At 56.2% G+C, this 22528-nt stretch overlaps 3 protein-coding genes across 9 annotated transcripts in view; 1 reads left to right on the top strand and 2 right to left on the bottom strand.

Moving 5' to 3' along the window:
- Positions 1–7979, top strand: part of PSKH1 (protein serine kinase H1) — a 38402-nt gene extending 30423 nt beyond the window's left edge. For 3 of the 5 annotated variants that reach the window (XM_055818784.1, XM_055818785.1, XM_027781733.2), the window contains exon 4: positions 1155–7979. In XM_055818784.1, the coding sequence (XP_055674759.1) occupies positions 1155–1472 (318 nt within the window). In that variant the 3' untranslated portion in view covers positions 1473–7979. The remainder of the gene's footprint in view (positions 1–1154) is intronic. The other 2 variants (XR_003553027.2, XM_027781741.2) reach the window with 2 other exon arrangements.
- A 2127-nt stretch (positions 7980–10106) lies between these two features.
- CTRL (chymotrypsin like) lies at positions 10107–13002 on the bottom strand. 2 transcript variants are annotated; one of them, XM_005229214.3, is made up of 7 exons: positions 12210–13002; positions 11951–12054; positions 11688–11767; positions 11352–11433; positions 11068–11248; positions 10556–10689; positions 10107–10395 (listed from the first exon to the last, which is right to left on the bottom strand). In XM_005229214.3, the coding sequence occupies exons 1-7, from the start codon at positions 12319–12321 to the stop codon at positions 10234–10236; spliced, it is 855 nt and encodes a 284-aa protein (XP_005229271.2). In that variant the 5' UTR covers positions 12322–13002; the 3' UTR covers positions 10107–10233. The 2 variants fall into 2 exon arrangements, with proteins under 2 accessions (XP_005229271.2, XP_055674762.1); XM_055818787.1 differs by having other exon boundaries at positions 10260–10395; positions 10556–11433.
- A 145-nt stretch (positions 13003–13147) lies between these two features.
- EXOC3L1 (exocyst complex component 3 like 1) lies at positions 13148–22408 on the bottom strand. Of its 2 annotated transcripts, XM_005229185.4 has the most exons (13): positions 22269–22408; positions 21149–21309; positions 19709–19928; positions 18741–19401; positions 18447–18564; positions 18131–18256; positions 17918–18018; positions 17368–17478; positions 17102–17231; positions 15943–16065; positions 15447–15602; positions 14897–15021; positions 13148–14398 (listed from the first exon to the last, which is right to left on the bottom strand). In XM_005229185.4, exons 1-13 carry the CDS (start codon positions 22309–22311, stop codon positions 14212–14214), a joined length of 2262 nt encoding a protein of 753 aa, XP_005229242.2. In that variant the 5' UTR covers positions 22312–22408; the 3' UTR covers positions 13148–14211. The 2 variants fall into 2 exon arrangements, with proteins under 2 accessions (XP_005229242.2, XP_027637522.2); XM_027781721.2 differs by lacking the exons at positions 21149–21309; positions 22269–22408 and having other exon boundaries at positions 18741–19372; positions 19709–19892.
- Positions 22409–22528: the final 120 nt, after the last annotated feature.

The following is a 22528-nucleotide window of genomic DNA, read 5'->3' as shown; positions in this document are numbered from 1 at the left end:
ATATAGGAGAAATATATTATAGGGCTAATTAACTACTTTGAGCTTGTTTCTTTAAAGCTAGTATTTTGTAAAAAAATCCCTTCCCCTTTCCTTGGTAAGCATTCCTGGAAATTCCTTATCTCTAACATTTATATATACTCAGACTGTTCTATGGGACTGTTTCCAGCTGGGCAGAGTTGGCTGTTCCAGGACTGAGCAGTAGCAACATCTCCTAGATTTCCATGTGGGAGCGAGACAAGAGTACCACAGCAGAAAAATTCTCCCTAGTCTTTGCTTCAGGATTGATGCAGAGGTCGGTGCTGGCTCGCTAGATGTGCACCTTAAAGTGAAGGGTCAGAATAGAACCCCAGGGGTCTGGTGCGAGGATCCAGCCTCTGTGAGCAGTACAGCTAGCACTCCGGCAGTCATGGCCTCATCAGATACAGAGCACTTGGATTGGGGAGGGTCTTCAGTGGGATACAGTGACAGTTCTTTTTGTAATAGCTGGATGATTTTGGAAGGTGATGGGAGTGAGGTGGGAGGCCTCAGGGCCAGCACCTGGAGAGGGGTGTAGGTCTGGGAGCCTGTGTGTGTCTGTGGTACAGCAACGGGAGCAAGCACGGGCGTGCAAGCATGTGACTGAGTGTGTGACTGCTGGTGAAGGTGGAGCTGGACAAGGGGGTGAAGGGATGTGGGAGCTGGGGATATGTGTGTGTGTGTGTCTCTAAGGTCAAGGATGAGACTGCAGGAGGGTCTGGTGGCCAGAGGGACCAGGGAAATCCCAGCCAGCTGCTGCAGTGATGGTTGAGTCTTGGGATTGACTGAGATCGCATGTGTGTGTGTGGAGGTGTCTGTACACTTGAGGAACCTGGGGGGACTGGGATCCAAGGTCAGCTACTGGGTGGGCTGAGCGCCGCTGCTTGGAGGGACCCACCCTGCACCTATGCACCTGTAGTCATTTCCCACTAATTCAGCCTCTCCCTCTAACAGCCTTTTGAAGTAAGTATGTCTCATTTTCCTTGGGCAGAATCTGTTGGTTACACCTTGGAAATTTTGAGGGTGAAAGAGACAACAGAAGAACCAGAATGCCCTGAAGCGCCTTTTGGGCATGGGAGGAATTAATCAGCAGACCTGTGCTGGGATGTTTCTTTCTAATGATCTCTTTCATGTTTCAGCCCTGGCCCAGTGTGTCCAACCTGGCCAAGGATTTCATTGACCGTCTGCTCACGGTGGACCCCAGTGACAGGATGACAGCCCTTCAGGCCCTGAAGCACCCCTGGGTGGTCAGCATGGCAGCATCATCATCCATGAAGAATCTACACCGCTCCATCTCACAAAACCTTCTCAAGAGGGCATCTTCCCGCTGCCAGAGCACCAAATCCGCACAGTCCACCCGCTCCAGCCGCTCCACCAAATCCAACAAATCACGGCGGGTTCGGGAGCGGGAGCTGCGGGAGCTCAACCTGCGCTACCAGCAGCAGTACACTGGCTGAACACTGGGCCGGGACCTGCCAGGCGTCTTTTCAGATGTCTTCTCTGTGGTGTAGGTGTGCAGCATCCTTTGCTGTGCACACTCTCAGTGAGGAACATCCAGGTTCCTCCCTCCCTCCCTCCAGGTGCCCCCTGTATCCATGAGGAGGTGTCCCCCTGTGCAGAGGAAAGGGAACCTCATGGTGGCCATCCCACCCTGTGAGCTTGCCACAGGGTCTTGTGCCAGAAACAGGGGCACAGCTCAGAGCCTCAAGTAATACACAAATCAAGGAGCCACGTGGGGAGAAGAGCTCTTTCTGTAGCCCAGGAGCTTGGTTGTTCACAGTTATTTATTAATTCCAGAGCGCTATATTTCTCTCACTTGCAAACAAAAAAAAATCACTTTATGTGTATGTACATGCATGTGTGTGTGCACATACACGTGTGTGAGGGTGTGTATATGTATTTAAAAGTTGTATATACACAAATTTTGAGCTGCTTTAGTCAGACTCTGTGGTGCCTTTGCAGTGAAGCTGGTATGAGTCACAAACAGTTAGGAGTAGGATAGCTCTGACTCACCGGCGTGCTGCCCACCAGTTCCTCGCTGAAGTGATGCCAGGCAGCAGTTTTCCATGATGGCTGGGAAGCTGCGAGGCTTCCCCCAAGGGCTGCCACCCGCCTGGTGACATCAAGGGCTACTCAAGCTGTGCGAGAGCCGTCATGCAAATTGGCAGCCATGCTGCAGTACTGTGAGCTCGGAGCTGTAGTCCAGTTCCTTTGAGTGCTCCTGAGGGAGGGGTGGGAGGAGGATTATTGTCCTGCAGGAACTTCACGCTATGCAGAGAGATGTCTTTGGCGGGGCAGGTTTTTCAGGGGTTCCTTGCTGTCCCTCTTGAATTATCCTTCCCTTATTTGTAGCAAGACCCGTGCTTCCCGTGCAGGGTTTGTTCTTGCTGTGCCGCACGGCCCTGTCATGCCTGTGACCTGTTACATGTCCTGTGCCCTTCAGACTAGCAATACCGACCACATCACTTCACCAGAACTTCAGTGGTTCCAGGTATTGTTCCCGGTCTGCAGATTTTACAGGGCTCCCCTGCTTTGCATGCCGGCTCTGCCCCAGTGCCACCATCCCTGTTCTGGGACAGCGAAGTGGTGGTGGGAGCAGTTGGGGTGGCTGCAGACGGCTCCATAGCGTCAGGGTGTCAGGGTCGGGGCTTGAGTAGTGGAGGTGCAATCCTAGAGTGTCAGCAGTGTCAGTACCCTGGAGACGTTGCACAGACACCTTAGAGCTGTTAGGTGTGCCTTAGATTCAACAGGAGAAAGCTGCCTTTCGGGTTTCTTTGTGCTGGATGGTGCCGTGGGGGCTTCTTGTAAAGGGGCTTCCCAGGGGAGGTGAGGGCTCTAGAGCCGGGCTTTATGCAAGCCTGCTGAGATACCTTCCCAACTAGTCAGAGCCATAAAGCGGGGCTGGTGGCACAGTCTCAGGGTGGGCTCAGCCTCTTGTGCCAGCAGAGACAAGAGCTGCAGTGAAGGAGAACGCTGGTTCTTGAAACTTCATATGAAGCCATATGGTTTGCTTCATGCTGTGTGCTTGGAAAGCGCTTGCTTAGCTCTGGGCTAGAGGTGAAGGCTGTGCAAGCTCAAGGGGCTGGCGAGCATGGCCTTTCCATCCAGGATTGATGTCTCTGCTGCTGTGGTTTAGTGTCAGCAAGGTTTTAAGTGGTTGGTCACATCTCCAGGGAGCTCTAACTGCACTAGCCACAGCCACTTCTGGTCAGCAAACAGCAGAGCAGTGCTGCTTCAGGGGGAGAAGACTTGAGTTTTCTGTGCTAAGAGAAAAAAAAGAATTTCTAGGGATGTGCTTCCCAGCCCAAAGCAGGGATGGGCTATAACCACCAAGAGCACAGCCTGGGGCGCCCAAGCGTGTGATAGGGAATACAGCAGAGGAAACCTGTGGACAGGCAGTGTATGTAGCAGGGGTGAATTCTAAATCCTTTGCGTCATTGCATATTATTTTGAAAACTGCATTCTTTTCAGGCTGCCCTTCCTCAAGTGGCCATCCTACTATGTCACACACAGTCTTTCTTCCATCAGCATTAAAGATCACAACAGAATTACTAAAAACTGGGTTTTTTCAACTCTGTGGACTGCAAAAGAAGTTTCTTCAGCTTCTTTTACCTTCTCCTGTAGTTTTCCCTGGTTTGTTACCATGAACTATAAACTAGATGTGATTTCTGACAAAAGAGGCAGCTTGCCACATTTGCTGCGTAAACAGTTCAGTGCCCCTCATATTACTGCAAACAGCTCTCCAAAAGCAACAACTACTCTAAGAGAAATATCAACTGGAAAATTGTTCTTAGCTTGTACATTAAGAGATGGCAGGATGCTCTCTGAGGGATTCTGGTTTTGAGCCATTACTCAAAGTGTCTTCTACATGTTTGGAGCATCACACCCAGGCACTGTGATCTCTTACCTCCTGGATGCTTTCATGGCCCACCCCAGATTATCTTGCCTGTTTATCCTTAAAACAGGTATTTTTCCCATTCGAGGACATCAAACTGATGAACTGAGCCAAGACCTCTTGAACCTGAGACTTCCCTTTAACCACTAGACCATCAAAATGCACAGGCGTTGTGCAGGTGTCTACCCAAGCTGTTCCCTCCTGCATTCTCTTGGGGGGTGGGGGATAAATGAAGGTGGAGAGGAGGTCAGGATGCTGAGCTCTGGTCTGACCAGGCTGGTTTCTCCACCTTTACAAGGCAGAACAGGAATCCTCTCATCTGTGACAATTTTTGCTTTGTTGCTCTTTTCAGCAATTGGTTTTTCACCAGTAAAAGTTGGGAGCGATGTCATTCGTGGTGAGTTTGGGGTGAAATATATTTTGGGAAGCGAGATGTTGCTATATAGGTTCCAGCCAGCGTCAGGTTTTTGTGATGACACTGGCTGGGAAGTAATTTGGCACTTACCTACATGAGTGATGCTGGAGAGCTGCAGCTTGCCCCTTTGTGGTGTGGAGAGTCTGTGGTCTTCAGGCATCCTGCTGCTAGGGAACTGCACCAAAGAGGACCGAGTCCATCCCATAAGGGGCTTTGGGTTTTCTAGAAAAAGAACTCTAGTTCTCTTCACAAATGCAATGTTTTTTTATTGGCATGGAAAAATCAGTGTAAACATGGGGAAAGTCTTTATGGGCTGTCCTTCCATCGTTTGGTTATAGCACTCTTGGCTCAATCGCTCTTCTTTTTCTAAATTCAGTATTTGCAGGAACTGTTACACCCAGACAATAACGTGTGGGCAGAGGAGAGATGAGCAGAGCTCCGTCCAGATGTCCCTCCCTTGGAGTCATCGGTGATCTTTCTGTTTTCACTCTGTCTGGAAGACTGTGATGGTCCAACTGCTGTGTTGCAAGGTCAGCTTAAGAACAGTTCCTGGGGTGCTTTTTATGCTTGCAATTGTGGCACCTTTGCAGCTGGGTCTGGGGTGTCTGGGGACAGGCAAAGTGCTGTAATTTTGAGCCATAGTTAGGTGCCTTCAATGTGTCCTCTAAGAAGCTCTTCACTGTGAATTATCTTGATCATCTGTCTTCATATATGTTCCACAGGAGCCTCTCAGTGCTTGATCTGTCTTAAGTCTCAGGAGTTTACATTTTTCAGGAGCGCCTTGTTTGGGGATTTTGGAAGTGAAAATGTCTGAAATGTTTTTTCTGCTCTTTCATTTAATTTTTAAAATCTCCTTCTTTGGCTTTTAACTGGTAATTCTTTATTTGGCTCACAGGGTTTTTTGGAAGACTTTCTCTGGTACTGAATTAGCCAGGAGAACACAGGTAACAAATGCCTGTTCCAGGGTTCGCTGAGCTGCAGACTTTTTATTAGCTGAGGTGCAAATCTCAGGGCGCTTTTGTTTTCCGTACTTTTGTTCATGCAATGAAAATGAAGTTGGAATGACACCTAGTGGCAAGTTGTAGGTGTCCTTGTTCAAGTACAGCCCTAGTTATGTTCCCACTTTCTGGGTGAGATGTTCTTACAAAGAGGAATCTGGTTTTGATGTACTGAGTGATGGTCTTGGAGCACACCTGCAATCCCTCCAATCCCAGGTGTTCAGCGTGGCACCATTTTCTCCTGTACTCATCCTGAAGAGCAGCATTTTAGCCCACAAAGGGATGAGCGTGATTCCGCAGGCACTCGCTGGAAGGGATGCTGATTGCTGGGGAAAAGACGCATGCAGTCAGCCCCCGGTGTCTCAGTGAGATGCTCGCCAGCACCCTGCCTTGGGGAGGCGTCTTAAGGGACACGAGGAGAAAGCAAAGCCTAAAGATGCCAAGGCTGGAATTGGTAGGTTTGGGATTTTATCCCAGCGTGAGACACAATGGTGCAGCTCAAGGTGTTGCTTCCTGGCGTGTTCTGTTTCAAGGAAATGCATTTTTGAGGAGTAAAGGGAATTATGGTTGGTTTTCTTTTGGAACTTAGCAGTACTGTGTAAAACAATCCCATTGTTTTGTCCTGGGAGTTTGGCTGCGCTCCTGGGGGAGAGAATTACAGCTTCAAAGAATGTGGCCTATTGATGCCTTAATTGTTTATTTTTATTTTTTTGAGGGTTATTGGAAATGAATGTGAAAAGGTTTTGCAGAAATAATGTTAGGTGGTCTACACACTTGCATCCAGATTTTTGAGTAAGTAAGGTATTTTTCTGTGTATTTTGCTCAACCAGCAATTACTTGTCCATGTTCGATTTACTTCTCACCCTTCTCAGGCTTCTAGAAAATTAACATGTCAGCCCAGTGGAGGTAGACACCCCCCCCCCTCCCTTCTTCAATCCAGAAGAAGTCTGTGCTATCACTGAGGTTGTGACAGCATCCAGATGCTCCTGACAGTTCCTGGACTGCATTGTTCTTGGAAACATACAACCGTACGTGAAGGGCAGCTTTATAGCCTTGTCAGGGGTGTAAGCCCAGACAAAAGGGCTCTGACCTTCTGGCTCCAGTGGTGATGTGGAAACCAGCTGCAGTGCAGGGCCTGCGCTATCTATTTGTTTTGGAAATGATGAACCCTCAAACTCTTAACTTCTTTGGAATTTGGATATTTTCTTCTTCTAGGTCAGATATTTTCTCCTCTGGTAATTCACGTTCTTTCTTACACCCTGCTCCATTTCTCAATCCTGTTTTCTACCTGGGTGTTTGGCTGAAGGACTAATATAGTCAACTTTTATATAATGCACAAACTGGAACAGGAGTCATGGTTAACTCGGCTACTGGGCAGCAACTCTGGACTTGGCTCTGCAGGAGCCATGGTGAGTCCCGTAGCAAGGTCAAAGCATCTGTTCGGTGCCTTGCAGGTGGGAGAAGGCTCCCTTTGAGGATCCTGCAGTGCAGGCTCAGCCCAAGGTGATCTGGCACCACGAAGGACAACTGGTGCACGGCTGTTACAGGCCTCTTATTAGACTGTGTGGGGCCATATTCTTCCTTTAAGTGGTGATACTAAAGATTCAGAAGGTTTGAGGTGGGGTAAATGAAAATCTCGATTGTTTGACTTAGTTTTCTAAACTATGAAAAGCAACACAGAGGTTGGCTTTTTGGGGGGATCACACCCTCTGGAGGGGTTGAAAACCATTCTCTGGCAGCAGTGTGAGCCCTGGGGTTTGCAGGGAGGCTGGCTGTGTCCTGGCCTCTCACCAGCTCGGCTTCATCCTGGAAAATATCACAAAGTGCCTGTACCACTTGGCACCAGATACCCAGCCCCAAGCTGCCTACGCCACTCTTGGGAGGTTTTTGGTGCTTTTTTTGACCACTTGGTTTCCTCTTTCAGCCTGGACTAAGAACACAGCTCTTGGGTGCTCCAGGGGCAGGTACCTGCATGTCAGCTGTGCCTTACTGTGTGGTAAATTTGCCAAAAAAAAAATGTGAAGCAGCAGGGATGCGCAGTGGCAGTGGCATCATGGAGCTTGGTACCTTCCACCCTTGGTGTCCCTGGGGTGGAGGGAGCTCTGCCTGCCTGATGACAGAGCAGCTGTCCTTCCCCCGCTGTCCTCCCCTGCACGATGATACTGTAGAGCCCTCGTGTGTGACAAGCGAGCTACTCGCTGCTGTTGCAAATATTGTTGCACTGTGTTTGTCTGCTGAACGTGGGAGAGATCCACGGCCCCAGTGAGGTGTGTCGGAAACAAGCAGCTCCCGTGTGGACGCCGAGATAACGTGAGTTTTCCTGTTGCCTTTCACTGCGGAAAGACACCTCCCGGGAAGCTCTTGGGGCCAGAGGTCTTCTGGCACTTGCTGTTATTTTTGGTCGCCAAATTTCCGGTGCTGGGTTGGAACAGTTTGGAATTAACTCCGATTGCGTCCCGTTAATCTCTTAGCGGGTCTGCTTTGAGAAGCACCAAGTTCTGTGACTTGCCTTTGGAGTCTTGTTTTTTACACTAAGGTCTGGCTTGTAGGATGAGGTCTGAACCATTGTAATTAGCCTGTAACATTACGATTAGAGTGTACAGAATTATTTATTTTGTGTACTCAGTCTGCTAAACATGTAAATGTATTCTGTGTACCCCATCGCTCTGCTGTCATTCCTTCTGGTGCATGGATCGCCCGTGGGCCGGCTGCTGGCAGGCACCGCTTTCCAGGCCAGGAGTGATGGGCAGTGAACGCATCGACAGGATGCTGCTCACCCCTCTAATACAGTCTTGGAGCACAACAAGAAGGTACCAAAGTGCCCGTAAAAGAGTTTGCTGGTTTCTTTAACGCAGCTGCCTGGGGCAGACCTCATGCCGGGCTGTGGTGTCCACAGGGGTGCCCTGGGTGAGTGGGGTGCTCAGCCTCTGGCTGGAAGGCAGGGCTTGGAGGCAGAACAGGCGCTCTGGGACATTTTGTTCACTTTTCTTTGGCTGGAAGCCATAGAAAGCTGGGCCATAGAAATACCTTGGTTTGCCTACAGCAGCTCATCACCTCTCTGGTTTCACTCTGTGCATCCAGATGTGCATTTTATGGACCGTCAGGAAAACCTGTATCAAGTGAAAAACACATACCCCTTCTGAACCACCCTCTCCTGGAAAGGAGGTGATTTTGCAGGGACTGGGGGCCCCATCTCAGCAGTGGCAGGGATGACAGCGACCTGAACACAGCGAATGACCCATAGTGCTGCACTTGATCAGTTCCTGTTTGAAGCTCCACGTGGCCACCAGTTTCTTTTGCCCTTGTGGCCCATCCCCACATCACTGACATCCAGCTGTCTGTAAGGGCATTGAGGAGCTAACTAAAGCCAAAAAAGTGTGCTGCCTTCATGTGGTGGGTTTTATTTCAGGTACCACAGAGAGCAAGCACTCTAAATGTCAAGGCAGACCAGTAGGACCGGTGTGTACTGGTCCAACTGCTGCTGCTGGCCTTTGGGGAGGTTTGCAAGGAGCTCGCTCAGCCCTGTGCCCTTCTCCCCTACGTCCCAGAGGGGCTTTCCAGGGCAAAGGAGCCCGAGCCAGCAGCTTCACAGGTTTCTCTGCAAGCCCCAGGGCCCTGCTGTGAGTTTGCTCCAGTTGCTCTTGCTCCCTGCAGAGAAAACCACTACACGAAGCTAAATTTTACCCATCCAAAGTAAAACTTTGAGCCCTGGGCTGCACTTGAGAAGTTTTTGTTTGTGATTTTTTTTTTTTTTTACTCAAGCATAGGGGCCAGACCGTTTGTCTGTACCCTCCATTCATGGTTTATATCCCTTCCCATGGGTATATCTGTGTAGCATCATGCTTTCTCTGCAACTGCCTCATAGTGATGACAACATTTTGGGGGCTGTGATTAACACAGTAGAGCTTTTATATCACAATCACATCACTGATAAAGAAAAAAAACCCCACACCTTGTGTTGGGTCAGTCTGATCCTGCTCCTCTCCACGGTGTCCTCATGACCAGCTCTTATTTTGAGCTGCCAGGAACCAGGTGGTAATTCACTGACGTGTCTTTTTACTCGCATGTCACCTCGCAAGGTCTGCACCTGCCATTGCCTCAAGAATCTCTTTGGGTGAAAACTCAGCTTTCTTCTGAAAACCTGCCATGTGGCCTTGAATTTTGTTTCCTGCTTCACATTTTCCTTTGGGATGGCCTTCAGTTCCCCGCTCTGTTACCTGGCAGATCTGCACACATGAAGCAGCGTGCTGTTCTCCAGCCGCTGCCTTCCACCTTCCAGAAGAGCTGGAGCTGCTGTCGGCTCTTCTCCCATTCAGCTCTGTGTTCCCAACCTGCTACATGGCTTTAAATTGCCACCAGGGATCTTTTAAGATCCTGTGCACCCACCAGCACCCACCCTCCGTCGCGAGTTGGGGAGGGTGCTGAGCTGCAGCTCCACAGGCCCTGGTGGGGCCAGCTGGTGCTGGAGACCTTGCGGTCGGTGGGAGGACCAGTACAGGTAACTTCGCCCACCCTCAGCGCTGTGGTGGGCTCTGGGCTGGTGCCAGGGTGTAGGTCCATGTACATGAAGACCCCCTGAGCAGCCCTGGAGCCTCTGCCAGCCCTGCTCCCTCTCTACCTACGCATCGTGTCCTGGCTGTGCCCCTTGCCACGGGTCCCAGCTGGGCACAGCTCCGGCACTGGGAAGTGCTGCGGCTTGGGAGAGGAGCGTGGGGTGCCCTGGCCCCCCCTGCGCCTTCCATCCCGGCCTGCTTCACAAGGGGAAAGGAGCCAGAGGCAGCGCTTGGCACAAATGCCGATGCTTTATTACAAAGTGAGGCGCCTTGCTTCCAGCTCAGCCCCTTGCCAGCTCTGCCAAGCTCACCACGCCGGGAGCAGCACCCGGCGAAGGGATCCCTCTGTCACCAGCTCTATGCCTGAGAAACAACGTAGTCGATCCAGTTTCGAAACTGGCTCACGCGGGTGTAGATGGCTGGCGTGCGGACATTGCAGTTGCTGTTTCCCCAGGAGACAATGCCAATCAAGGTCCAGACGTTCCCATTCTGGTATACCAGAGGGCCACCAGAGTCACCCTGCAGAGAAGACACCTCCTGCTTAGTGGCCCCAGCATGTGCTCCAGACTGGTCCCTGCCACCCCGGCCGCGGCCGGGCGCTATAGCCGACATCTCTGGCTCCATAGACCCAAGACCCCACGTGTCCTCCTCCTCCTCCAGCGGGAGTTTGGCTCCTTACCTGGCAGGAGGAGGCACCGACCCCGCCGGCACAGAGCATGGAGCTGGTGATCCGGTTGCCCCAGTACTGCTTGCACTGGTTCAGGGTGATCAAGGGCAGAGTTACCTGCTGCAGGCGGACTGCCAAGGCTTGGGCTGGGGGAAAGAAGCACCATTAAATGGCCCTGGAGTTGGCGGGTCTCCTGGAGCCTTTGGGAGCACACAGGCACCCTGGGTAAGCTCCCACTGTGGCTTCCAAACACGTGGGTGCTGCCATGCAAAGCGCCCTCCCCCTCTGTGCCAGTGTACCCCCCTGCCCCAGGAGGGATCGCCTCGTGCAAGCGGTCCCAAGCAAGGGCGGGCTGGTGCCCGTGCTCAGTCATCCCTGGGGTTGGCATGCATCCACCTCCACCTGTGCTTGCACCAATGCACCCACACACACACACACTGCCCCTGGGCTCCCCCAGACCCTGCAGAGCCACCCAGAAGGGAGGTGGCCACACACGGCCCTCCCTGAAGCTGCGGTGTTCGTACAGTTGGTGTTGGTGCGTCCCCAGCCAGTGGTGACGCACTGGAGGTTGGTGGGCAGAGCCAGGTTGGTGGGGGGCAGGCAGACAGGGGCCACACGGGGTCCCAGCTGGGCAGGCGAGGAGAGCTTCAGCAGGGTGATGTCGTTGTTCAAGGTGTAGGGGTTCCAGCTGGGGTTTGTGATGGCCTGCCGAGAAATTGTGTAACACGCCATCCCTGCCCTGCAGGAGCAGCCCCAGCGCAGAGCTGCAGCCCTGTCCCAGGACTGCAGCCACTTCAGCCTGGCTCACCCTGGACACCGTCTTCACTTGAACAGACTCTGCGTTGGAGCTGCGGTCATATTCCCCGAGGACGACGATGTGGGAGTACGGGCTGCAAGGGGTAAGGGAGTCAGGGGGACACGCGCAGCTGGCACTCGGGGTGGGCACAGCACTGGGGCTGCCACAGGCACAAGGCACTGTGTGCCCAAGGGAAGGCACCGCAGGGAGGAAGCCCCGGGCTGCTCAGTTCCTCGGGTGCTGGCCTCCGAGGCTGTCCCAAATGCCACTTGGCGATGCCCAGCATGCCGCATGCCCCTGTCCCTGCTGGGTGGCACTGGCGTGGGCTGGCTGGACATCGCTCCTCACTTGAATTCGCAGTGGGCAGCCGTGATGACCCAGTTCTCGTTGATCAAGGAGCCGCCGCAGAAGTGGGATCCCGAGCGTGTCTGCAGTGGAAAGAGGGAGGAAGAGCTGGGGCTGAGCCCCCCACAAAGCTGGGGACAGGCAGAGGGTTTCATGGGCCCCCTTGGTGCCTACCCACCTCCCACCCCTGGCGCCCGGCTTGCCATGCCATGCCACCGTGGTGCTTGGGGCAGCAACCCTGCCTGGGGAGCGGGACAGTGCCGTACCTGCAGGGACACCTGCCAGGGCCATGAACCGGGCACCGCATTCTGCCCGTTGATGATCCTCTCACTGTAGTGCACCGAGGGGCTGATGACGGGCACCCCACAGCCTGGCGGGGAGGCAGAGGGGCACAACAGTAACCCCAAAAGCTCAGGGCATGCACACGGGGGCTGCCTGTGCACAGCAGCTCCGTGTCACCATCCCTGGGGTGTCCCGGTCCTGCTGCACCTCAAGTACCTCCCTGTGCCCGCGGGCAGCACTTACTTGAGACAGTGCTGGCAAGGGCCAGGCAGGCAACTGCCCACAGCAACGCCATCCTGGGAGGAGATGGCTGTGGCCCCAGGGCCGCGGGCTTTATAGTGGCCAGGAGCCACATGGCTCATGGCTAGGCAGGGTCAAGGTCCCCCTGCTGCCTTCTGCCAGCTGCGGGCAGCAGTGATGGGCCAAACCTGGCACGTACCTCACCCCATGCCAGCAGGGTGGTGGGAACAGGCTGCCAAGAGGCATCCCAGGGTGCTAGGGTTATCGCTGGAATGAGTTATGTCAGTTCTCACCATGGAGCTGGAGAGGGAGAGCACCCAGGGCTGTGCTGGGGGCACGGGGGGCTGCTTGTGGGCACACAGCTGGGGGAGCAGTGGGGCTGTACATGCTGAGATGGATGCCTGGGAGGGTGGCAGGTCACCCTGCCCCCAGGGCCGCTTCAGATCTGTTGGCACTAGGGATGCTTCCCCACGTGGCCACGAAGCCCGGGCCAGCCCGAGCCCAGCTGCACGTTCCCAGGGCCCAGGGCCACCCCCTGACCCTCAGCCCCGGCACAGGTGAGCGTGTCCCAGCGCCAGCCGTGGCAGCTGGGGGGGACAGACACCTTCCCAGGCAGGCGGGAGCTGTGGCCGGTGTGGAGGGCTGGGCAAGCAGGACAGTGGGCACCTCCCCGAGCTGAGGTTGATGCCACCAGCCAAGCATCCCCCAGCACTGCAGCTGCCTGACCCCTCCCCCCAGGGCTGCAAAAGCTGGGGAGCTGCATGGTGCTCTCCATCCTGGGCACAGGGGGTACGCAGGTAGTGCCTCCGTCATCCCCCATGGCCCTAGGTGATGCTCCTGGGATGGCACTGGGTGCAGGGGTGATGCTGAGTGTGGGGATGGGTGCCATGCTCTCTGTGCCACCCACACACCCTGGAGAGCAGTGCCTGGACGCTGGTGAGTGATTGCAGAGCTCAGGCCTTTATTTCTGGCAGTGGGGACAGGCAAGGACAGCAGGACCCGGCCTGCCACAAGGGAGGAAGCGTGGCAGAGCATGGAGGTCTCCCAGGATGCTGCAGGGGCTGGGCACAAGGATGCAGGCAGAGGCTTTGCTCCTGCTCTTCGTGTGGCACCTGGGGAGGAGGTGACCAAGGACTGGACAGCAGTGGAGGACGGAGGAAGAGCCAGTGCCCAGGGCGGTGCTGCCCATCACAGACAGGACTTGAACCTGGGGGCAGGAGGCTGCTCGACACCCGAGACACAACCATGATCTCCGAGAGGCTGGAGAGTCTCAGACCCCAGGTCCTGCCTCAGATGCCAGGAGCCGAGCAGGTCGGCAGGAACTTGGAGCCATTCCTTCACACCGGCAGGGATAGGGTTGACGGCGCTACCCAGGGTGGTGAGACTTCCCTGTGCCCTTCTCTGTGGCTGTGGGCCATGATGAGCTGCCCATCACTGTCCCTGCAGGGCCCAGGCTGGGTGAGCGGCATCAGACCTGGGCTGAGCCATACCAGAGGAAGACCTCCTGTGGCCAAAGCCCCCTTGCAAGCCTGGGTCTAGCACAGCTCCAGTCTGCCTTGGCGCTGGGGTAGTAACAGACGCCATGGCCAGGACACGCTGGCCCAGAGGGCCGTCTGGAGACTCAGGGAAACCCAAATACCTCTGTGGCCCCACAGAGATGTGGGCTTACCCCAGCTGCAGCCTCCTGTCCTTTGCTCTGTGGCTCCTCTTTCTCCTGCAGGCAATAGGCCAGACCTGAGCAGCCCTCAATGAGCAATTCAGCAATGGGTTGACTTTCTCCTGACCCAGGTCCCCTGGGACTGGCACTTGCAGGAGACAGCCAGCTCAGTGAGGCAAGACCAGAGGAGGATGGCATCTATCCAGACTGTCCCCAGCACAGGGCAAGGTGCTGTGTGTAGGGGATGCCACATGTTACCTCTGTTCTCCCCAAGCACAGCCTCGGAGGTGTCCTGTGTGGCCCATACGTCCGTGGGGGGGAGCGGGGAGCAGGCTGTGGGGCACAGTGTCAGGCACACTTGCCCTTGCGAAGGCAGAAGGGCAGCTCCGGCACAGGGACCAGGATGGTGCTGAAGATGGGCCGGTAACTCTCGGGCAGGACCTGGGGGTGCTGCGCCATCATCTCCAGCACCACGTGCCGCACCTCCTTGGAGACGTCACCCCGGAGATCCAGCAAGGTGGAGATGTGCTCATCACTGGGCAGAGAGCAAGAGATGAGTCCAGGTGCTGCTGGCCCACAGCTCTGTCCACAATGCTCATGTCCCACAAACCTCCCATGATCCAGAGAAGCTGAGCTGAGCCCAGGGGAGAGCTGGTACTCTGCACCAGCCAAACTTTAAAATTTGCCTGAAAATAACTCCACAAACCTTGTGAATTTGGTTTTGACATTTTCTGGGTTTCAGCTGATTCTGACATTTCCAATTTGGTGTTTTGCAATTTCTCACATTTTGTTTGGCTACCAAATATAGATGGGTGAATGCCACAGCAGAATTGCTTTTTCCTTTGTATTTTTGACCTTGGGACTTTGCAAGAGCCCCTCTAATCTGGAGCAGGGGAAAAGGAAACCGCAGGGAGGCAGGGGGAAAAAGCTCAGGTTTCTGCCTGCCCTGCAGTGTAACTGCACAGGGTCCAGCCCAAGCTTCACTTCCCTGGGCACACTCACACCTCCCACGTCTCACAGTGGGGCTTCTTACCTGACATCAGGGTACTTGGTGATGAAGCCCAGCACCTCCAGGCTGAGCAGCGCTGGGTCTTTGAGGCAAATCAGCTCCCGCAGAGCAAAGACAGCCTCCAGGCTCTGCTGGCTCTGGTCCAGACCCTGCAAGGGAGAGCAGCCCCACGTGTAAGACCAGAAGGCCACCATGGCTGCTGGTGAGATGCAGCCCAGTCCTCAGTGCCCATGTCGGGACCTGGACCCTTGCAATTCCTGCCTCCTTGCTCAGCATGTCCCACCTGTTGGGGCTGGCTCATGACTCTGCAGCCTCATCAACCTTCACCGGGCAAGGTAGGTGGTCCCCCAAGTCCCTAATGCAGCCAGTTCCTCCCCTCTTGGCCTCACAGCTGCCCAAGCGTAACAGCCACGTCTTGTTCATGGGCTGATGTACCCACCCCATCTGCTGTGGGCTGGAGGGGAGCAGGAGAGTCATGGAGGTGAGCTACGAGCTCCTTGCACTGACCTTGCTGCGCGATGACCCCCTCCCGTGGCACAGCCGTGGCTCCCCACCGCACCCAGGCACCCCTCACCAGTCCACAGAAGAGCTCCCGGAGCTGCGTGGCGTCCTGCAGCAGGCGGTGGCAGAGCTGGCCCCGCTCCTCCTCGCTCTTGCACACCATCTTCTTCTGCATGAGTGCCCGAAGGTACTGGCTCGCCACCAGGAGCTCGCTCTCCATCAGCAGGAGCTGGGCAGGTGAGAGCTGTTAGCACTGGGCACAGCCTGGGTGTCAGACCACAATTGCCCAGGGAAAGGCAGAGGGGAAGGTGGCTGGATACAACACCAAGCCATGGGGACAACCTGCTGGGAAGCGCCCCCAGACAGAGGGACAGAGAAAGTAGGTGAATCTGAGGAAACCCTGAACACCTCTGCATGGCGGTGCCCTCTGGACTGCTCCGGAGGATGCAAGCCCTCTGGCAAACCCAGCAGCAACTGCATCCCCTGCGCCCCAGCATGGCACCCAACTGCCCAGCCTCCCTGCCCTACAGACAAGCAGCCATTCGAAGGACCCCCTGCAGCAACTGTACCGTGAAGACAGGTTTCCTGACATGGGAGAAGTCCTTTGCATACTTGTCAATCACTTCACACATGTTGCTGACAAGCTGGGACCCGGAGAGCCACTTGCGGGAAGGCAGCTGCAGGCAGAGGGGCTGAAAGAAGCACAGGAGCCGCATACAGTGCCCCGGTTCACATCGCTCTCACAGCACCTGCCAGCTGCAGGGTGGCACGACATACCAGAGCCACTGCCTGCCTGCTGCCTGGCAGCATGGCTGCTTTGTCTTGCAAACCCCCCAGGCTCCTGCTGCCAGCCAAAAGTCAACGAGAAACAGAAGAGCGGTCTAGATCAGGAAATCATGGAACTGCCCCTCCCTGACACCCAGAGATCCACGTTTTGGGGCTTTATCTGGGTCGCTATGCCCCATTCAAGGGTAGCACCTGAGGTCTGGGCACCAAGCTGTTATCCACACACTTGCTTTTAGCCTGTCCTGCTAATTTTATTTTTAATTTCCACTCCTCTCCACTTCCCTTGTGTAGACATATCTTTGGCCAAGGGCTTTGATCTCCTGCCCTGCTGTCCTTGCCTGTCTTCCTGCCTGCAGGCAGACATTCCCTCTATGTCTCTACTGGGGCCACAGCAGTCTCCACGCTGCCTGCGAGCATTTGACCCTTTAGCTGCTCCTTTGTTTTCATGCCATTCAAGCCCTACATAGCAATGCCATTAATTTTTCCAGATTTTTGGTCCAGACTCCAGGAAAGCTAAATTTGACTACACTGGCAGGAAACAACTCAGGCAGTCACACGTGCTTGTATCCTCCGCACAGACATTGCCTCTCTACTGTTGGTTTTCTGCCATGAAACAGCCATAAAAAGGAGCATGAGGCAGCCTGGGCAGGCTGTGGCTCCTGGTCTCTGGTGGTTGGCAGTTTGGGGGCCACAAGCCATCTGCCCCAGAGATACAGGGTAGTGCTGCTGCGCAACAGACATTGGGCGAGCTGCAGGCAGTTTACCAAAGCCTAGGAGCCAGGCTGGCAGAGACGTCTGCAGGATGATACCAGGGCATGGGGTATGCGGTGGGGATTCTGGGCAGGAATAAAGCCATGCCTGGGGGTGTAGTCATAGGGCTGTTCTTGCTGGGGCCAGGTTCGTTGCAGCCCTGCCAGCCTCAGGTGCTGTGGACAAACATACCTGGAGGTCCAGGAGCAGCTCCTCCAGCAGCAGCTGGCAGGCTTTCTTCTGCATCCTGTCCAGAGCAGCCCAGAGGGACGCAGGGACTTCTCTGTGGGCAGCATTGGGGTGCAGGGAGGAGACAGAGGAGCTAGGAGAGAAGGGAGGGGACACATAGCCTGGGAAGCATGGTGGGGACACTGGTCCCGCAGCAGGGTGGTGAGGATGTGGCTTCCTTTTGGGTGGTAAGGTTGCTACAAGAGTTACAAGGTGCTGGTGCATCTTACCTGAGAGCCAGGTTGTTGTTGAGCATGGCCAGTAGGTAGGAGACATAGTACTTGGGTACAGTACGGTCCTTCTGGTGCTCCTTCCCACATTGCACTAGGGCTTCCCGCAGACTGCAACACAGCGAGTCAACCATGGTGGGCAGGCAGAGCCCCGCACGTCTTGCCACAAGGACCTGGAATCTGGGATGCTCTTGGGAGCACGTGGACCTCCCACAACCCTCCCAGCTCACTTGGCTCTTTCCAGCTTCTGCCACCAGGTTGGAGAGGGGCAGGCTGTTGGGCAGGGTGGGACAGCGGGACCCGTTCTGGACCTCCTTGAGGCAGCAGGGCTGGGTGCTACTGGAGTAGCACTTGGGGCAGGCAGACCCTGAGAGCTGATGGCCCCCAAGGGCTGAGACAGTAGTCACACTGGCAGACAGGCTGCCAAGCCTCCTGTGACCTGGATGAGTGCTGGGTGCCCCGTGGCAGATCACCACCATCAGCCTGTGACACTTGGCCATGGGACCCAGGGTCTGTGAGAAAGGGCAGGGGTCTGAGGGGCTCCACTGACCGGCCCAGAAATGCTTCAAGCTCCTCCAAGGCCATGTTGTAGACCTTCTGCTGCAGAGAACTGGTGATCAAGGAAGCCACCTGGATATTCTCATTCAGCATCTGCAGAGGGAGAGTGCGGACGAGTCTGTGAGAGGCTGCAGGGCACAGCTCCCTTTTTGGGGGCTCCCAGTGTGGCCGTGTCCCAGCTGCACTGGTGGTGCTGGGGACCCACCTGCATGACAATTATGGGCAGGGCTGACTGAAAGAAGCCCTGATGGTCTGTCTCAGGTTCCTCTTCCCTGAACCATTCCTTGAACTCCACCTCCAGGGTCCTCTGCATCCACTCAAGCACACTAGCCTGTGGATGGATGCCCACCATGGTCAGCCCAAGAAGTCAGGTATGACCCCGCCGAGACCCAGCACACAGCCCAGCAGTGGGTCCTGCGCCTTGTCCCACAGGCTCATGGTCTCCTGCTGCTGTCAGAGCAGATGCTGGCTCAGTGGTGGTCACTGGGTCCCCGCACGCATTGACTGTCCCACTCACCCACCTTGACTTTCACCACGTATTTCCTCTCCATCTGATCCACGAGCTCAGGGGACAGGAGGGGGCCCAGAGCAGAAATGTCCACTTCTGGGAGAAGGTCAGGGTGACCCATCATCTCCGGGCTGGAGGGCAGAGGTGGGACAGGGCTGGGAAGAACCTGGATTTTCCAGGAGTTCCTGTCTCTCCCCCTGCCCTCCCGGGGGTCATCCCCAGGCAGCCAGAGCCACTCTCCCAACCCACCCGCATGCTGGTGGACAATCCCGCTCTCCACAAGCTCCCCTGCTCGGTTGGTGCTGACCTGTGGTACACACGCAGTGCCCACTCGAGGAGAAGGAAGAGCGCCTGTTTGTCCAGGTCCTCTTGGAGGATGTCCTGGAGGTGGCTGGTGAGGGCCTGGTGGTAGGTGGCCGTGCAGATGCTGAGGATGTTGTAGTGAGCTGGGACACACTGGACCATCAGGTCCTTCACCACACGCAGCTCGGACACGATGTCCTTCTGCAGCGCTGCCAAGTGCCTGGCCAGCCCTGGCCCCTGTGCGTCCATGCGGCTGGCATGAAAGTGGGCTCCTGTGATGGTGTCCTGAAGAACGTGGTAAAACTTCTGCCTCCAGCCCTTTGGGCGGCCAGGGGGCAGGAAGGTGGCCTCCAGGAGCAGAGTATCATCTATCTTCTCCTCCCGCTCAATGATCCTTACAGCGGTGACAAAGAGTATTGGGTCCTCGCGCACCAGCCGCAGGCTGCTGCCCACGATGTCCCACAGCTGCTTGGCCAGGCTCTCGTTGAGCTCCTGCAGGCCACCAAAGTAGGACAGCACAGTTGCCTGGGCACTGGAGAGCCTGCGGAGGTGCAGCTGGGAGAGGATGTTGTCCCGGAGGTGCTCCATCATCATGAGCTCCGCGTGGGCCTCCAGAAGGTGCTGCCCATGGAGCAGCTGCAGGATATGGGAAAAAACCTCGTGGACTGTGGGAGAGGGAGGAGAGATGCCAGAACTGAGTGTGGGGGGTGAAGGGGGCTGGCACCAGGGCCATGGGTGCGGGTTAGCAGGGAGATGGTGAGGGAAAGATCTGGGGCTCTGGGACACCGTGCTGGATCAGGCCCTAGCGAGGCAATGGTATCTGCATCCACAGAGACTTCCCAAACCCGAACAGCAAAGCTGGAGCAACCTGCTCTAGCTTTGCTGCCAGCCCTGCGCAGAGCCCAGAGTTGGACTGAAGCTCTCCCCAGCACCTTCCAGCCCAAATCCACGAGGACTGGCCCAGTGTCTTACCTGAGAAGAGCTGAGGCAGCACCTGGACCACCGAGGCCAGCTGCACATGCTCTGCCATCAGCACTCGCATCTGCTGGAGGCCCTGGAAGCAGTCTGCGCTGTCGAGCAGGGTCCACCGTGCAGCCCCTAGGTCCTGGCACACGCTCTGCACCTCCTGGGCCGCCGACTGCAGCTGCTCCAGCCCCGCACTTACCCCCTCCAGGTAGGACTGGACAGTTGACTGGGGAGCAGAAGAGGACGGAGGGGTGGTGAAGCAGCTCCCAAGGCTGGAGTACTCACATGCCGTTTGCCCCAGCCCCACCAGGTCTCTCTTGCAGGAGCTCTCCCAGCCCCACAAAGTCACACCTGCCTCTGTCACCATGCCATCACATCACTACATCTCCCAGACCTTCTGCGATGACCACATCCCATCAGACCAAGCACACCCAGCTTCAGGAAACCTGCTCCAGCAGCAGGAATGGCTCATATGGGCGTGGGGCAAGGGGGACAATGGCTACTGTGCATGAGGTGGGAGAAAGGCATCACTTTGGGGTGACTGAGGCAGCAGGGTGAGCGGTAACCAGATGTTTCCTTTCAGTTTTAAAAGATTACTTTGCTTCTGCAAAATAGTAGCCGGGTCACAGGGCCCCACGTGCCCCCAAGGGGTATTAAGGGCACAAAGCACCTCAGTGGCCACAGGAACCCTCCTCCCGAATAGATTCCCATCTTTTCCAGCCCTGCAGCAGTGCTGGCACATCTGCATGCCCCATCCACCCATTTAACTCCCGGCTCCTGACGCCAAGAAGCACTTTCACGCAGCAGCACCAGAAGCAAGTTGCTTTCTCTGAGGCCACATCACTTAGAAGTTGCCTCCTGGACAATTCGCCCATGGTCAGGGTAGGAGAAACCATCTCCAAAATAATCAGGAGAAGGTTGGGGTGCTCAGACTGGAGTCCTGTGGTTAATTGTTCCTCAGGTTAAACAAAAAAAGGTCACCCTGAGCAGGGAGGTGTGCCGGGGGACTGGGGACAGCCCGTACAGGTGTGTGTAGACAGTGTTTCTCCTGCTGGGCTCGGCAGGCTGGAGCTCTTAGCCTCCCCCAAGCCATGGGGAAGGGAAGCATTTGGTGATGGGATGGGATGGTGATGGGAAGCACTGGCTCCAACACATGGGATGTGCTGAATGCCCTAGGTGTTTTGTTTTGAAGGATGGCTGCAGGCACAGGAGACACATTTACCACTTCAGATGCTGCCCAGGGGTAGGGCAGGAGTTGGTGGTGGGGTTTTTACCAGATCTTTTATCTGAAACAATTGTGTTTCTTCCACCAAATGCCAGCCACAGGACAAGATTTTGCCAGAAGTAGATGCAAAGATGACTCAGCACAGGAGAGGGGATGCTGGCTGGGATCCCTGCTTGGGGAGGCTGCGGGTACCCACGGGGTGGCCTGTGGCAAACACCCACCTTCAGCCGGGACCGGATGGAGCTGTTCCTCTGTGTCTCTCGGCTCCGGTACTGCCCAAGCCCCTCCAGTTTCTCAGGGCGGTAAAACACCCCTGAAGCCCATTTCAGGGCGGCTCCTCTCGCCAGCTTCTCAGCCTTCTCTGCTTCTGGCCACTCCTCATCTGGGGATGAAGCCAGGGGTTAATGAGCACAAGGAAGCCTCTCCTGGAGGGGCAGGAAGGGCCCCTGAGGCCAGAGGCAGGAAGCTGGCCGCCAGCTGACTTCCAAGCACATCCAGATGTGGGAAGCCAGACAGCACGACAGCAAGCGGGTCCTTTTGCAAGGGCCCCCCTGAGATACCACCGCTGCAGACTGGTGTTGTCACAGTGGCTGTGGCAGTGAGAAGGCTGCCCTGGGGAGCTGGCACCCAGCCTGCCAGCTTGGGCTGTCCCCCAGACCAAGTGCATGTCCCCATTGCTGCCCCCAAACACGGTGCTGGGGGGTCTGAGAGGAGTCTGATGTCACCTAGGAAGCCCTCAGCAGGGCTGAGGCTTCAGCAGTGAGTCAGCAGCTATCTCATGAAGGACAGACAGGTTGAGGTGAGGACAGGAGGCTCCCAGTCTCCCAAAGGCACCCATGCGGCTGTGGGGGACCACAGCGTCCCCCTTGACACAGGGTCTGAAGCCATGCCAAAGGCCTTCTGGCCAGAGTGGGGAGGGATGAGAACCAGCACAGTTATCACACGCCAGCCCCCATCCCCAGCGGTTCCATCGTTCCCCCCACCCCATCCCCAGCAACTGTGCAGCCCCGCGGGGATGTCAGCCAGTGCCAAGCCCTGCTGGGAAGCCTGCCCGCACGGGAACCCTCGGGGATGGGGGGGCTTCGGGGGACGCCAGCCCAGCGGCTTTGAGGATAAGCTGTGCGGTGAGCAGCACTGCCCCCAGCGCAGCTATCTCCATCAGGAAGCAGAGCCAGGCCTTCACCCCTCCAAAAACACAAGGCAGCAGCCCCGGCACAGGGAAAAGGTCCAGGGGGTGGCAAGGCAGAGGGCGGGGGAGCCCCCAAACGCGCCGCAAGCAGTAGTATCCCCCCTCTGCCCAGCGCCGCCAGCTCCCCGGGGTGGCCGCACCGTCCCCGTTACCTCTGGGGCTGCGGGCGCGCCCGTCCCCCGCGGACAGGCCCATGGTGTCCGGGCGGCGCGGAGGCGGCCCCCGGCGCTTCCTCAGCCGAGCAGCCGCACTCCTCAGGGCCTCGTTGTGCTCCGGCAGCCGCGCTCAGGACGTCAGGGACGGGGGGGCGGAGGGGCGGAGGAAGGCGCCGGGGCTGCCACAGGCCTGGCCGGGGGGAGTCATCGCGCCCCGTGTGCCCTCACCAGCACCCCCGAGGCGCGCACACGCGGCC

The sequence above is a fragment of the Falco peregrinus genome, chromosome 14 (genome assembly GCF_023634155.1).
Source record: "Falco peregrinus isolate bFalPer1 chromosome 14, bFalPer1.pri, whole genome shotgun sequence".
Lineage (NCBI taxonomy): Eukaryota > Metazoa > Chordata > Aves > Falconiformes > Falconidae > Falco > Falco peregrinus.
This window is presented reverse-complemented; position numbering and strand designations above follow the sequence as displayed.

What these genes read in the sequence shown, in the direction of transcription:
- CTRL (XM_055818787.1), bottom strand. Translation starts at nt 12,321, where the DNA reads ATGTGGCTCCTGGCCACTATAAAGCCCGCGGCCCTGGGGCCACAGCCA. An exon ending in CCTTGCCAGCACTGTCTCAA is followed by an intron (nt 12,055 to 12,209) that starts GTAAGTGCTGCC and finishes CCTCCCCGCCAG; the next exon opens with GCTGTGGGGTGCCCGTCATC. An exon ending in GCTGCCCACTGCGAATTCAA is followed by an intron (nt 11,434 to 11,687) that starts GTGAGGAGCGAT and finishes TACCCCTTGCAG; the next exon opens with CCCGTACTCCCACATCGTCG.
- EXOC3L1 (XM_005229185.4), bottom strand. Translation starts at nt 22,311, where the DNA reads ATGGGCCTGTCCGCGGGGGACGGGCGCGCCCGCAGCCCCAGAG. An exon ending in GCGCGCCCGCAGCCCCAGAG is followed by an intron (nt 21,310 to 22,268) that starts GTAACGGGGACG and finishes CTTCATCCCCAG; the next exon opens with ATGAGGAGTGGCCAGAAGCA. An exon ending in TCAGGAAACCTGTCTTCACG is followed by an intron (nt 15,603 to 15,942) that starts GTACAGTTGCTG and finishes TCACCTGCCCAG; the next exon opens with CTCCTGCTGATGGAGAGCGA.